The sequence below is a fragment of the Stylophora pistillata genome, chromosome 5 (genome assembly GCF_964205215.1).
Source record: "Stylophora pistillata chromosome 5, jaStyPist1.2, whole genome shotgun sequence".
In the NCBI taxonomy this organism is placed as follows: Eukaryota; Metazoa; Cnidaria; class Anthozoa; order Scleractinia; family Pocilloporidae; genus Stylophora; species Stylophora pistillata.
The window spans coordinates 5,140,834-5,155,905 of NC_142523.1; the positions used below are offsets into that span (position 1 = coordinate 5,140,834).

At 40.0% G+C, this 15,072-nt stretch overlaps 2 protein-coding genes and 1 long non-coding RNA gene across 3 annotated transcripts in view; 2 read left to right on the forward strand and 1 right to left on the reverse strand.

Annotated features, from left to right (window-relative positions):
- Positions 1-497: 497 nt before the first annotated feature.
- Positions 498-4,039, forward strand: LOC148729963 (female protein-like). Its single transcript, XM_088759937.1, has 4 exons — positions 498-961; positions 1,507-1,656; positions 2,151-2,388; positions 3,326-4,039. The coding sequence occupies exons 1-4, from the start codon at positions 616-618 to the stop codon at positions 3,708-3,710; spliced, it is 1,119 nt and encodes a 372-aa protein (XP_088616063.1). The 5' UTR covers positions 498-615; the 3' UTR covers positions 3,711-4,039.
- Positions 4,040-4,183: 144 nt separating this feature from the next.
- LOC111337259 (monocarboxylate transporter 13) lies at positions 4,184-12,009 on the reverse strand. The gene is made up of 5 exons (XM_022943530.2): positions 11,724-12,009; positions 8,817-9,048; positions 6,619-7,187; positions 5,358-5,727; positions 4,184-4,558 (listed from the first exon to the last, which is right to left on the reverse strand). Exons 1-5 carry the CDS (start codon positions 11,742-11,744, stop codon positions 4,368-4,370), a joined length of 1,383 nt encoding a protein of 460 aa, XP_022799265.2. The 5' UTR covers positions 11,745-12,009; the 3' UTR covers positions 4,184-4,367.
- LOC148729964 (uncharacterized) overlaps positions 10,960-15,072 on the forward strand; it is a 12,109-nt gene continuing 7,996 nt past the window's right edge. Inside the window, exon 1 of the long non-coding RNA XR_016001152.1 lies at positions 10,960-11,059. This is a non-coding gene — a long non-coding RNA (uncharacterized LOC148729964). The remainder of the gene's footprint in view (positions 11,060-15,072) is intronic.

The window sequence follows — 15,072 nt, forward strand, 5'->3', positions numbered from 1 at the left end:
AATTGACTGTATGGTAATGCAAGCTCTAAATTTCATTACATGTGCGAATTTTCATGAGCCTTAAGACAGCTCATTAAAGACCTCTTAGGGCGTATCGTGTCTGGGTCACACATAAAGTCATGTAACCGTCTTCTTGGTGTTTGGCTAGAAAAGGACTTTGCACAAGGTAAAGTATCTCAGTAGGATATATGAGACTCTTAAAGGAACTAATGCGCTCATGCTCAGAGCGACGGACAAGTATCAGTCGAGTGATACACATGCCTCGAATTGGAAAGATTATTGACTCAGATTGACTGAAAGACTGGCAGCTGACCGAAAGACCAACAGGCTGACTGATCCATGACTGTAAAAAGTGCTGACTTTGTAACAGACAGACAGACCAATAGAAATATAGATTACCTAAATATCTACCTGCTAGCTCTCATGCCTGCCTGCCTGCCTGCCTGCCTGCCTACCTTTCAAGCTAACTGACGGAGTGCTTGCCTGCCCAACACTCTGACTTCGCAGGTAGACGTCACTGATAAACTTAGTGGGCAAATTCATCAACTGGTACTCAGTGCAGGTGGATGTAAATGATAAAATTATTTTAAAAACCAAACATTTTAATATATTTTAATGCATTTACATGTATTTAAGGTTGATTCACTAGGAAAAATGCCGCGGATATTTCCCACTCTACTCCTCTTTACCCTTCACCTGAGCCTCGTAACTGCTGACAATCAGTGCAGGACAGAAGTGAACATACCTGGTGTAACTTTAAAAGGTTTTGTGATTAAGAAAATACCGGTCACAGCTCCGAACAAGTGCGATGACAAATGCTTAAGCGAAATAACCTGCCAAAGTTTTAACTACAACATAAAGGAGAACATTTGTGAACTAAACAACCGAACCAAAGAGGCAAGGCCTGAACATCTTCGCGCTAACACTTCGTGGTTTTATGTTAGAAGACTAATTGAAAGAGGTATCATGACTCACTTAAAATAGGTTTTCTCAACTGAAACGAATTTAATATGATCATGAAAAGAACTCTTTAAGAAGTCCTAAAACGCAAACTAAACCTTGCAAGTAAATGAAAATAAGTTTTGCATTTTAAAGTTAAACACACTACAAGTCATCGTAAAAAAACTCATTTGATTTAGCTTTTGAGTAATTCTCTTCAAATAAACTCCACCCCCTTAAAAAAAAAAAACGCCAAAAAGAAAGCTTCTTTGCGTCTTTAATAAGGTATTTACTTTACTCACTTCATAGCGTCATTGCCAGTCCGGCGAATTTCGTGAGTCTGACACCAGATTTTGACTGAAGGGCTCATTTCATGCGGCTCGATCTTCATTTGCTAATACTGTGTAATATACGAAATAATTATAAAGCGCCCATGCATCTTTCAACTTTTGAAATAGCATAATCAGTTTTAGAGGTAATCTCGGTGGTGTCTGAGTTAATAAAGTAAATCGTGATTACCAAAGAAGTGTATTAATTGATTCATCCTTACAATTGCGTTCCTTTCAGTTCCACTCGGTTCCATTCCAGAATTGCCGGCATTATCTTGCCAGGAAGTGAAGGCGAGCGAAGGCTCTGACATCATTAGCGGCAAATACTGGCTGGATCCAAATAAGAATGGAAAGCCGTTTTTGTTTTACTGTGAAATGAACCGAGAAGGTAAGTCGCCTTACATTTGTCAGTAGCCAAGACAAGATGTACTTCATCATCCGAGCACTGTTGTTCAAAAGGAAATTAAAAGTTTTATTTTACAACTGAATAATTCTGTGGCTGACATTTCAGACATTTTCACCGCTTACGTTATCCTATTATAAGTTTTGTCTTTCTCACTACGGTAGAAGCTGCCTGAAAGTTAACTGACTTAAAATGGAAACGAAACAAAACGAGACGAATCGAAACAATACGAAACGAAAAGAAACGCAACGCAACGCAACGAGTCAAGACGAGACGAGACGAAACAAAATAAAACAAAACAGAACAAAGCCAACAAAAAAAAAATACTTAGAAATATCAACAAGGACAAAAACTTCAAGTTTATATTTTAGAATCATAGCATCTTTCAAACAACTAGTGCCGCCCAACTTCCTCAGACCTTCTGACGTCATCTCATTTTGAGACTGTGCTACAACTGACAGTGATTAATTACCTTGTAGATCCCGCATTAAACTTCCAGCTCACCTTTGACGGAAAATCCGTCTCAGATTACGCTCAATTTTACATGTATAGTGATTTTGCTCCGCTGACCGCTTTCACCGTGTGCCTATGGATGAAGCCTGCTCCTCACTCGGTCGGTGGCTGTGTTTTCAGCTACTCACAACCATTCAAGCAAAACGAAATTCTGATTTGCGACCACGTCGAGGGCTTTATGTTCACGATATATGGCTATAGCAGGTAATAGTTTGTTACGGTATTTTCTCAACCGGCCGGAAAGATACAACTTGCACCAACTCAACTACTTTATCAACTGACGTAATAATCTCACTACGGAGCGATACCAATACCAATACAATAACTATCCTCTTATCTTAGAGCCCTCTATAAAACTATACACTACTGCACAACTCACTGTTCTCTTCAGAGATCCTTGTGACTTAACGACGTCCACTAAACTTTTCCCAACGTAGCCTTCCACACCGTGCTGACGACTCCAGTGACAGTAAATAATTCCAACGACTCTCTCTATCCGGCTCTGTAACAACGCTAGCTCCTAACTTTAACCGGCCGATCGCGACTCCTTATATATGTTTACAAAATGTTCTAGAAATGATATTCTTGGGATCTGTAATACGACTATTTTTAGTATCATTACATAACTAATGCATCATAAAATATGCTGACGAAGGGTTCTATTTTTAGCAATTCCGTAACGCAACGTACTCTCCATAACAAGTTACTTTGCGATAAGATATATTATTTGCTTGTGAGATGGTTTTGGAAAATTGATGCAGCATACGTACATACTTTCCCACTTAGTCAATACGTACATGGTATTTCTGCTCCCATATCTTCCTTACAGTTCACGCTTCTTCTGTCTGGCCGAGACGAAAAGATAAAGGGTACTAAGCGGGTTACTCAAAGTGCTTTGATCCTGATTGTTTTATGCGAGCTCTGCGACATGTTGGTGGCTCAAAGGAAGGAAGCATACGGTTACGACAAACACCAGAGCTAAGAAAGGAGCTAAATCATGCAGAAAAGCAGAGTATAAACCCTTGGTTCATTGATATAATATCAGCATAAGACAGATTTTTTTTGTCTTAAAGAAATATTGTTTTTTGTCTTAAAGAAATATATTCTTTTTTGTCTCAAAGAAATTTTTTTTTTCTTAAAGAAATATTAATTTGACTCGTGGTGGTGGGGAACTGATTCACATATGCGCTTCGTGGGAGGTCACCGCTGGATCGTGTAACTTTTACATGAATGGCTCACTTTTAAAAAGTGACCTGGACTTTGCGACAGGCCACGTGATCCCTTGTAGTGGCATTTTCATCCTCGGTCAGGAACTAGATGAGTTCGGCTGGAGTTTTGAGGAGAAAAGCTTCTTTGGTCAGATGTATGGTGTAAACATGTGGGAAAGACTTCTTACGGCTGAGGAAATAATCTCCATATACAAAAACTGTACATTGGCAGTGGGTAATTTTTTGAAGTGGAGTGACTTTATTCTTGGTTTGCATGGCAATGTTAGAGTAACGTCACCAGTGACTTGTCAGCCGTGACCAGTCCAATGGGATGCCTGATGTCCTGAGTTGAATACCTGTTCAGGTCTATGATAAACATATTTTTAATTAACTGATTCGCATAGCTTGTATAGCAATGTCAAAATAACGTCACCAGTTACTTGTCAGCCATGATCAAAGGGATGCTTGTTGTTCTGTGCTAATATGCGCTCAGGTTCATTCTTAACAGATTTTCAGTTACCTGATTAGCATGAAACCATACAAATATACAGCAGTTAATTGATTCATTGATTAATTCCAAGCTTAGCTTCAATTGGCAGTCGTCGTCAAGCTTTTATGAAGTCTTCCAAACACCTTTTGTAATGAGTAACCCTTAGCTACCAACTTCAATTTCAATTTCTTTAAATTACGTATGTTGGAGGGATGTCCAAATTTTGCTAGAGAGGGACAACGATGATAGATGAGGTATAAGGACAAATGGAAACTTAGAAAAATAAGAGCAAGCGGCCAACTTCTGCAGAACTTAGGAATTTTATTATCATACAAGTGAATGTTTAAAACATAGCATCATTTCTGCTATCACTCGCCGACGGTGACACTAGCAACCTCAGGTAAGGTTAATTACGGTTGGCTGCAGATGGCACCCTACACCTGTCTCATTCACTATTCAATAACCCTAATAAACAAATCAAGAAACTAAACAACAGAGCACTTTTCAACAACTATCAGTGATTCCCACTGAGTGACTTCTTCCTTCTCGTTCGATTTTTCAGGCGCCGGTTTCTTTATGCATGATACGACGAAGATTATGACTGCTCCAGCCAACATTATTGCACCAACCATGTAGAACACTGGGGTATAGGATCCCTTGATATCAGCTACGAGACCTTTCAAAAACAAATAAGCAACTGAGTCGGTAGTTGGTAAATCACAGTTACTGATCCAAGGTCTAACTTAGACCTCTTAGTACTTTTTCAATGTTTTCTATTTATTTATTCATTTATCTATTTACAAGACAGACAGGGACACCGCAACAGCTTTCCGCCAATCACTGCGGGTCCAGTAACCCACCCATCCCACCCAAGGGGAGGACATCCATCACACAGTAATCTCGTGCGTGAGTAATTAACGTCTCCTACCCCTAACCCTGCAGGAGACGGGACCTCCATTTATTCGTCCCTATCCGAGAAGACTAGAATATCTAACCATTTCTTGATGTTATGGAAAGGAAGCATACTCTTCTCAATTATTTTAAGACCTTGAGTGTTGGTCCGGCCGGGGCTCGAACCCTCGACCTCCCGCACAACAGTCCAGCGCACTATCTATTGGGCTAACTGGGCGGTGGTTTATTGAGGGTCTCAATGGGGTAATGGCTAAGCTTAAGGCGAACGGTCAAAATCTTGGCTATTTCATTTCCGTTTCTCAGTTTCTTTGCATTGCTGTGAGCAGAATATTAATTTGCGTTGTTAAAAGATGCATTTATGAGCGATCGTTTACTTCTGAGATCAATTCCGGGATAACTAATTTAGCTTCACCCGACCGATTTTATAATTTAAACTAGCCACCTGAAAAGTTTCTAATTAAAACTGACGTTCGAGCATCAGCCCTCCGTTGATGCGAATGACGAAGGGTTAATGCTCGAATCGTCAGATCTGAAAATGGTATACACACTGTTTTAAACTATACCTCCAAGACCTGGACCACAAGCTGAGGATATGCAGCTAAGGCAGTTATAAAGCCCGAATCCTAGAGGTTTCAACTTTTCTGGAAGACTGTTCAACACAGCAATGGCAAACCCACAGCCCAATGTTCCATCGGCCAACCCATACACCACAAAGTAGATTATAAAGTGCGTGCTCGTTGTTGCCATAGGGAAGAGCAAGGTAGAGGCCCCTTCAAGGCCAGCAGCTATGAAATATATGTGCAACATGTTTATCCATTTAAAGTCATTTAATCGACCAATCACAGGCCTGATTAGTAAGGAAGCTATCCCACTGTAAATGTACAAACGTGAAGCTGTCACTTCTGCAAATCCCTTTTCCTCCAAGTAACGGACCTGTTGAAATAGAGAGAGAAATATACATTTGATTTAGGAGCCATTATGGTTGAACTTTCATGAAAACGCGTCTTTCTCAGTAATATGATAGTAGACAAGTATTCTTTTGAGCGGCTTTTGCTAATAACCGGTTACAATGGGTTTTTCCCTTGAGAATATCTATAACCGGAAGGAAAATTGTTACATTATCACTTTCCACATTTTGCGCAGCGCGAACATTTTTGTTGCCACGTTCTTACTTCTCAGGTAATAGTTGTAAAACGCAACCGCTGGGTTTTCAAGCCATAAAAAGCTCTACCAAAGAGATTTTAGAATACGGTTGTGAATCAGTACAGTAACCAAGACGTTTTTGAAAAATGGGTCCCTGAACACCTACTTAAGTACAAATGTAGGAATGAGATGTATGTTACTCTGCTCAGATCAACGCGGCATCAGTGACATCAACGTTGTCATTAGAAACTGGTCTGCGTGGAAAACCCGAGGGCTGTTGGACTATTTTTCGCTGGCTACTTTTTGAATCGTGATCAAAGACAGAAATTAATGAAAAGTTTTTAAATGGTTCTAACATCGATGCGTGGCTAAAAAAAACAACCTCAAATATATACCAAAATGCGGGAAACCACGACTCAGAGAGTTTCAAATTTTCCCCCTGGAACATACCCCGGGCCTCCTTAGAAGGGCGTGTTGCTTTGCAACGCACCATGCTCGCAACCAAAAAATAATTGAATTCAACCTCCGACCAAGTCCAGATCAAAAATCTATTACTTTTTCTAATGACAACCCCCGTTTAATAGTGTGCAATAACGCATTCTAAGTAACAATCGAGATAAGTTGTAACCTCTTTTGGCTGGCGAACGGTTGACAAAGTGATTGTGATGTTTTAAAACTTACCATGTGAACGGTTGGAGTATAATGCCCGGTGTAAAACAAGACAGCGGCAGTTGTGCAAAGAACAAACTCTTTGTGTTTAAGGATTGATATGTCCCAGAATTTCTTGTTCTCCTTTTGTTGTGAATTCAGGTCCATCTTTCCAGACTCGACTGTTGGTTTATAAACGAAAGCCAGGACACTTGTAAGAAATACAATACCAGCCATGGATAAAAAAGTCCCTCGCCAACCGAACGCTTTGAAGAGCTCGTGTACAATTGGGCTCATGATAAACAAACCTCCACCGGGCCCCATAGCAATGAGACCCAAACTAAGCGAGCGCCACTTCGTAAAGTACTTTGGTACCATTATGTAGGTTAGTATAAATACACCACAGGAGCCAAAACTAAACAAAAATCCATAAGTGAAATACATGACGTAGAGGTTCGTCACTTTTGAAGTCACAATGAGACTAGCTACACAAATCAACGTTCCAGAAAGTGTCACAATTCGCGCACCCAGGCGATGATATAGGTTTCCGACCAAAGGTCCGAAAAGTCCAACGCCCATCATGGCAATTGAACCAACCCAAGCTGCAGAGTGAAAAAAAGAAAGAGTTGGATCACAACATTTGATATCATTCACACAAACACACATGCAAATCAGCAAAAAATTTTCGAAAATTGTTTATAAGTGATCATAATAGAATAGGGTCAAGTAGAGTTTTATTCGATCTGTGAATCACAACTTAGATCACAGAAACTGAACTCTACCACACTATGTTCTGTACTGCCATTTAGTCCATTAGACCAAAATTTAGAAGGAAAACACTTAAACGTATTCATGAATAAAAACGTAACGACTTACTTCTGGATCCTTCCCCCATTTTTTCGCCCACCTGCTGTAATTTGGTTCTTGTTTTTACTAACTGGTAAAGCCAGATTAGATATACACGTAGGAATTTAAGTTCAGAGAAGCCTAACGTAAACCCTGAAATCGGTTAGCTTATTCCTTTAGTATCTCACTCTTTCCCTCCATCCCGTGTGGTCTTGTGCAACCATCGTTTCGGTGCTTACTTGTGTTGGTTACTCGTCCCACTGATTATAGCACGAGCTTTCTCGCGGGCTCGTAGATTCGCCTCTTCGTTCATTAACTAATTTAAGGTTACTTCCCACCTTCATTCAGAGGCCGAAAAAATCGTTTTTTCCTTTATTGGACTAGATTGAAGTTGGACATTATACTTAACGTTTACAAAAAGAAAAATTTAAAAATCTCAAAAAGCGTCCAATTAATTTAAGAAAAACATATTTTCAAATGAAAGTTAATAAATCAGGAAGGTGTCATAATCTCGTAGATGGGCGAACCCCCTGATGGAATATCAAGGCAATTTCACGTTATTTGCATATTTTGTTTACATCGCGCACGTGATAACTTTCACACGACGGGAAGTTCTCCGCTAGTGGAAAGTCTTTTATCATGAATAAAAAACATAAATCATAATCAGGGAGGAGTCCTTTGGCAAAGAAAAAGAAAAAAACAGGCCCAAAGAAGAAAGAAATGGTACCCTTTTGTCAGGGGCAAAAAAAAAAAAACAATCCTGGTACTCGTCTCTACGCTGGCATCCAATTGCGAACAAAGGAGTCGCCATCAAATCTACATTTGTCGTACATAAGGTTAAAAACGAAGTGTTCTTTCTATAAGCAAGTACCGCCCTTGATAAAAAAAACATAAGTAATCGCTTCGAATCGTATGAAAACATGAATAAACCTAGGAGTAATGACGAACGAAAGTATGTAAGGAAATTTTTACATTTGAAATATTTTTCACGTGGTGTCCATTCCCGCAACACGTCTCCCATATTTTACGCTACTCTAACTTTAGATGTGGATATCTGGAAAACCAATCAGAATATCGGAAAAGCCTGAGACACTTTCGTTGATTGATGTCTTGTGAGTAATACTGTGCAGCCATTTTGCTTGTGCTTCGGGATCCGATACCCGATAAATTCAATAGAAGGACCCTCGGTCGTTTCACGCTTTACCGGCTCCTGACGTTCCTTAAATGAAAATATCACCTAAATTATAATTGTGTCGTAAACTGCATTTATTACGCTTTCTTTTGATGTATAGTTTGTTGGGGTTTTCTTCAAACTTGCGCGCGTACGAACTTTTTCCCGAAGGACACCCCGCGAAGGTGGGAAGTAACCTCAAGGCATAGCCTACCTGTCTTAGCTTTCCCCTGCTGAAATTCGTCCAAGAGAGCAGGAAACAAGATCCCATAACTATACGTGAATCCGCAGATGATAACATTTGACAAGACTGCTCCAAAACACACCAACCAGGACCAACAGCTATCTTGTTCAGGAGAAACCTTTACAACGCATGTCACAGTTTTTGTGGTCGTGTCGCCATTGCCGACAGCCTCGCTTTCTTTACCCATGTCAACTTCAACTAACTGCAAGAACACAAACGCAATGGAATGGCCGTTGTGGCGTCATAAAGGTTTTCGATGTCTCTAATTTATGTCGAAAATATACCGGTTTAACTGGTTAATCTATCGTGCGAATGCGCGCGAGCGAGGAGAGCGTTCATCTTTCCACAAAAAAAAGTGAAAAAAAACAAAAACAAATATATATATATACATTAGAGATCTATCAACTTTGGAAATATTTTATTTGGTTATCTTTTTTACTTTAGGAGATATAAAGAGAAATGCAATCTGAGAGTAGAAAGGAAGATGCGAAGCTGATGACCTTTCCTTGCTAGGTCCAATGTGATAAGATAACAATCTTCATAGGGGTGAAGTGGAATAAAATAATCGCATTGAATAACATGCCTAAGACAAATCCCATTAATGCTTTTTTTTAGTTCACTACGTACAGATCATGTTCTAATAAAAAATTAAAAAAAAAAAACCTACGGGTTCACAAAAATGCGTCGTCAAATAAACTTATCTTAGCGTCGAGGCGTGAAAGAATGAGCTTTCATTCTATGTAATGGTCAAAATTGTTAAAAGTTGATTTAGTATCCAAAATCAGCGCTTGTTAAGCTTTAAAAAGATAGCGCGAGTAATTTGCATACTTTTTCGTTGATGTCCCATCTGTGGTAACTTACACCATAAGAAGTGCTCACGTGCCCTCCCACGTGTTTGAGAACAAAGGTGATAGGTACATCACGAAATATTGAGCCGTTCTTTCAAGCAACATCGAAGCCTTACAAACAGAGCTTTTCAATCATAGGCCACTCACGTGTCCTCTCGTGTCTTTGAGAACAAAGGCGGCGGGTACATTAACTCGATTACCGGCTACATCACGAAATGTTGAGCCGTTCTTTCAAGCAACACCGAAAATAATCGGAAGCCTTACAAACAGGGCTTTCAATCATAGGCAACTTGGAAATCGAAGAAAAAGAAAACAGTACGACCGGAATGCACGAGGAAGCAGCGACACAGCGTGAATTATAACTTATTTCCAAGGTTATTTGATAGTGGGGCCTGGGGTAATTCATTTCGCAAGAAAACACGTCTTTGTTCAAGAATAATGTGTAATCAAAATCCCAAAAATAACTTAGGGATCGGGATAACGTCAACAAAAGGCAGTCAGTGCAGACACGGCTCCTTTATAGAGGCGTCCGATGAATGATAAGCAGTTATGTAATGATCGCTAACATATGCAAAGTTACCCCGGTCTTAAGAAGAATGTTGTACGAAGCAATTTATCTCGCAACCCAAATTGTTGACTACATTGAAATTAGCAAAATGTGAATAAATGGCGTATCTTGTTGACGTTCCTTCGATTCAATTTAACTCAGGTGATTTCCATTCCGACGTCAGTTTTTGGTTACCAGTTGAATGTAATAACTGTGAAAATAATTTCTGTCGTTATGTAATAAGCTGTTAATGACAAGTCAGTTGCCAGATAAGCGCACGCGCTCGTGTCGGAGCTCTCTGGATATGTAAAGTTAATTAAAAAGAAAAAGGGAAAGAGAGAAGTTCCGGTTAAATGCAAAGAATGCCCTTGAACCCAAAGAGAATTCATGGCCAACTGCTTAAGCCGCGGGGAATGGGCCAAAGCTCACAGCGCACACAAGACGACTTATAAAATATTCACAGTGAAGAACCTTTCAGTTTTCTAATCAATATTTATTTGCCTTTAGACAAGAAAATTTGAATTAATTAGGCCTCCACTTGCGAGCGGTAAAGTATTTTATTACGCCTCAGAAATACAAAAATAGGCTTTATTGGACAAAAAAATAAAATAAAGTTCCAAAACTCCTCTCAGACTTGCAGCTGCCGTAGTCTTCGACAACTGAAACGAAGCACCTACGGTTATTTATTTGTTCCCAGCCGGTGGCAATTCATTGGGGTCGGATTCGAAGGTAAACATTATCACAGGCCAGTTGATTAATTTTAAAACCCAAATCATAATGTCATGAACATCGGTTTTTCTATCAGTTTCCAGCTTGCGGTAAGTTTTCGAAACGGGTATTTCACTTTTCACACAGGAAAATATTTTTAACCGCATCCCAAGTCCAGTGTTAAGCTTTAGGATATTGTGTTTCTTCGAATCTATCGTCTTTGTTCAAAGCGCTATCGACTGCGATTTGAGAGGAAACAGAAGCGGTTGAAACGCTTTGGTTTTCAAAGATAAGGAAGATCGGCGGGAATTTGAACATGCAAAGACGAAAAGCGATCAGCGAACCTCGAAACGAAGATCGAGTCGCTCGCTGTGAGACGGGAAAATCGCGCGTACACTGAACGCATTCGCGAATGTACAATTTCTTGATTTTCAAACCATTTCTCGATATTTTCAGAGGAGAAGAGCCGATATCACCAACAGCCGCAGATAATATCTGTTTTTTTTCTTCGTTCACTTTCTATTTACATTTGAATAAATTGCAATTATAAATAGTGGTTTCCTCGGTGGAAAGAGAGAGAAAAAAAGCGATTTATTCGATTTGAACACGGCAATCCTAAGCAACTTGTGATTAAATGTCACTGGAAACGAACTCGATCTGGCATAACTTTCGCTTCAAGTGTAAAAATATAAAATTTAGAGGTGCTGAATACTGCGTCTAAAATATAATACGTGAGATTCTCTAGATGATGTGAAAGATTTTATATAAACATACCTTATCCTGACTTGACGGCATGTCTCAAGGAGAGGAGATCTCGATAGATTCTACAACATGCGAAACGGAAAAGGGTCCATTCGATAAAGGAAATATCTCTCGAATGGATAATCACAAAAAAAGAGACTTGTTTACGACAGACCGCCATATGAAAGAGAGAAACAGGTTTTTCAAGTAATGCTTGAAATCGAAAGCCGGATTCAAGCCGCAAGCTTCGTGTTATTTTTCAACGAAACTATGATTATTACGTTCAAAGTTCTGGGCGCAGAAGAAGAGAAATTTTCAAATCATGCGGGGGAGTTTCAGTGGGCAATCGATTGAAGCAGATCGTATTTTAATATAGTTTCTGGGGGTCGTGCGAACAAAGATTCGATTATCTTGTGGTTGTCTAAGCTAATAGTCCATTTTACAGTTGTGTCACGATGGATCACGTGTGCGGACACGTGAGGATTTTGTGGACACACGAGGATTTCGCAGCTAAGTAACCAGTCGTTCACGTGACGTAGGTCTCGGTAGAGTGCTTTCCCTCAAAGAAGTGCCTTTGAACAAACAATCCTTGGGTTTCACCCACGTGACCAATACCTTAGCAACGGTTACTATCCGCCATCTTGGTGTCCCTCGAGCGTAAACAAACCGTATCTAACGAAGAGTTCATGTGAGAAAGAAGGGATGGTTTTATGCATTATTGTTGGCTTTTCGAGCAAAAGTGGAAAGCATAAAGACTAAGGATTTTTTCGTATAATAATTTAATAATTTTATTATTTCTAGAGCGCAAAATTCATTATATATATATATGATCTAATGCGCTATACCTAAGATCATCACAAATCAAGGGGAAGAACAGGAGGAACTAGAAGTTGTTGTATTGTTCGAGGCTTGCGGCTGTTGTAGATCCTCGATTTTTTGGTCGAGCTTTTCTTTGAGCTTCTTAGCCGATGAGAAATCGATGTCTTTAGCCCTCGCATACGGCACTTCGTTGACCTATGTCGGCAAAATCCATGAGCATTTTACCTGAGTGCTAGTAAGCTTGGGGTGTCACGAAAACTCACACCCCGAAAACTCAGACTCCTCGAAAATTCAAGAGATAAACTCGACTAATGATCACTCCTGGTAATCCCTCGTGTATTTTGACCTTTTGGGTCTTCATCCAACTGAAGCAGCAAAAGCAAGGCCGCAAGTTGCACGTTTCGCAAAATCGTCCTATGGTTGAGTATTAAAACATTTTAGAGTGACACAAGACTTCATTTAGCTTAGATTTCCTCCATTTTTCCCGTTAATGTTGAACTTTTCATTCACAGTTAACGGGATCAAATGCGCTCGCTCCAACACCAAAGTATTAAAATGTGGCGTGATTTGGACGAGCCGAAAGGGACGTTTGTTTACCTTTTTGTACTTCGTCGCACAGATCCTTGTTGTCGCTCTGTTAAAATTCTTAAATATTTCGCGATAATAATGGATACAAACAGAGACTCGGCCCACCAGTCCCAAAACGAAGACAATTTTGCGACCCTTGGGCTAGAGTTCTTAAATGAGGCAGAAAGATAAAAACAACGCAAAAGAAGACTCGGCATCAGCGCCGTCACGATTCGCCTCACTGAAGAATCACTCTTGATATTGTTGTTCGTCTTTCGCGTCGGATTTGTTGCATTATTCCACCGGTTATATTATAAAAAAATTGGTTCATGCTTTATGCTATGCACTATCGAATTATGGAGCACTTCGGAAGCTTGGAGAACACTTCGAGGGACCTGAGTTTTCGGTGTCTGAGTTTTCGTGACACCCAGCGACCTTGCCATGAATTCTAGTAGTTGTCTCATAAATAAAACACTCGCGATATGTGAGCATGACTCAGCCAGTCCAGCTTTGCATCCCAAGCAATGGGCTGACAAAATAGTCCCATCGTTTTCGGAAATGACCCAAATGTTCACTAAAGGATCATTCATATGCTGTGAATGCCAAACTCGTGCTCTCACGGCATACTTGCCGGCGATTACTTTGCCTACAACTGAGGTTACAAACCCCGACAACATTTGATTAAACGCCTCTAGACTCTTGAACGCCTTGAACTCCTTCTTGGTGTAGAAGCTGGTCTCAAGAACGAGGTAACTCAGCAAGTCCGACGCTTCCACAGGAGGCAAGCATTTTGGACTGAACTTTTCGGCTGGTATGCTTGCAGAGTCAACCCCAATGACCGAGATCTTTTGCAAACATCTTTCCTTCCAACTCTCTAAGCTTTCGGCATACTCAGAGAGCACTGGGATACCTTAAGATGAATGCCAGATACTTTTATCGCTTTTTTCTTCCTGGATATTTATGTAGTTGGCGAAATAATACGGCGATAAGAGAGAGGGCTTCACTATAGAAATCGACTAATTATTCATAAATTTGACACCCGAGGGACACCAACATGGCGGACACTAACTTCAGCAAAGCTTGTGACGTCACCTGAAACCCAACCATAGGGGCCTTTAAGAGCGGCCGTCCGTATATATCGCCCAGAGGTGTACAATATGAAAAAATCGAAAATCCCCAAACTTTACCAGAATATAGGTCTGGATCAGGCCTGGGTCTGGATAAACTCATTCTAGAAAAAATAATTTCAGTTCAATTACATTTTTATTTTTCGCGAACGGCGGCAAAAGCGGTTTTGTGGCCCTCACGTCAGCTTCACGAGGTTTAGACAACCATTATTTGAACGTCGCTTGAAAATAAAAAAAAGACAGTAAATGTGACCAAAAATTTTCCTAATGAAAAGAACACGTATTTACAAACAGTCTGTAGTGTTCTTTGTTCGATTCCGTTGCAGTCTAAATTTGTGGGGAATTTTTGCTTTTTTCCAATTTTTCACTCATTTTGGCGGACAAAAGAATGGCAAAATTGAGAGGGTAAAATCGCACCTTGGTACATGACATGGGGTTATATCAAGTTAATTCAGCAAAAGGTTTCTTATTCAAACAACTCCAATAAAATTTTTGGGCTACACAAACTACTTTGGGACCCCAAACAAAAGTGACCCAGAGGTCAAAACACGGCATTACTTGTCACGTAATTGAAGGTGAAAAATCAACAATACGCACGTGGAAAACACAACAGACCGCTCTGGGAGCGAAATATCGTTACCAATCTGAGTAAAAAGTTAACTTTGATCAGCATTTGTCGTTGCTGCTGCTCAGGTTACCTGAGTTTTAAAATTTTAGCGGTTGTTTTCGAAACAAAATAAGCCAAAATGCAACATCGTCCAGTTCGAAGCGGCTAAACCGTAAAATAAATATGTTTGCCATATTTGCACTTTGATTTGAGTATTGTCCATAAATTTTTACATACCAATGCATCAGCGCCAAATATTGAT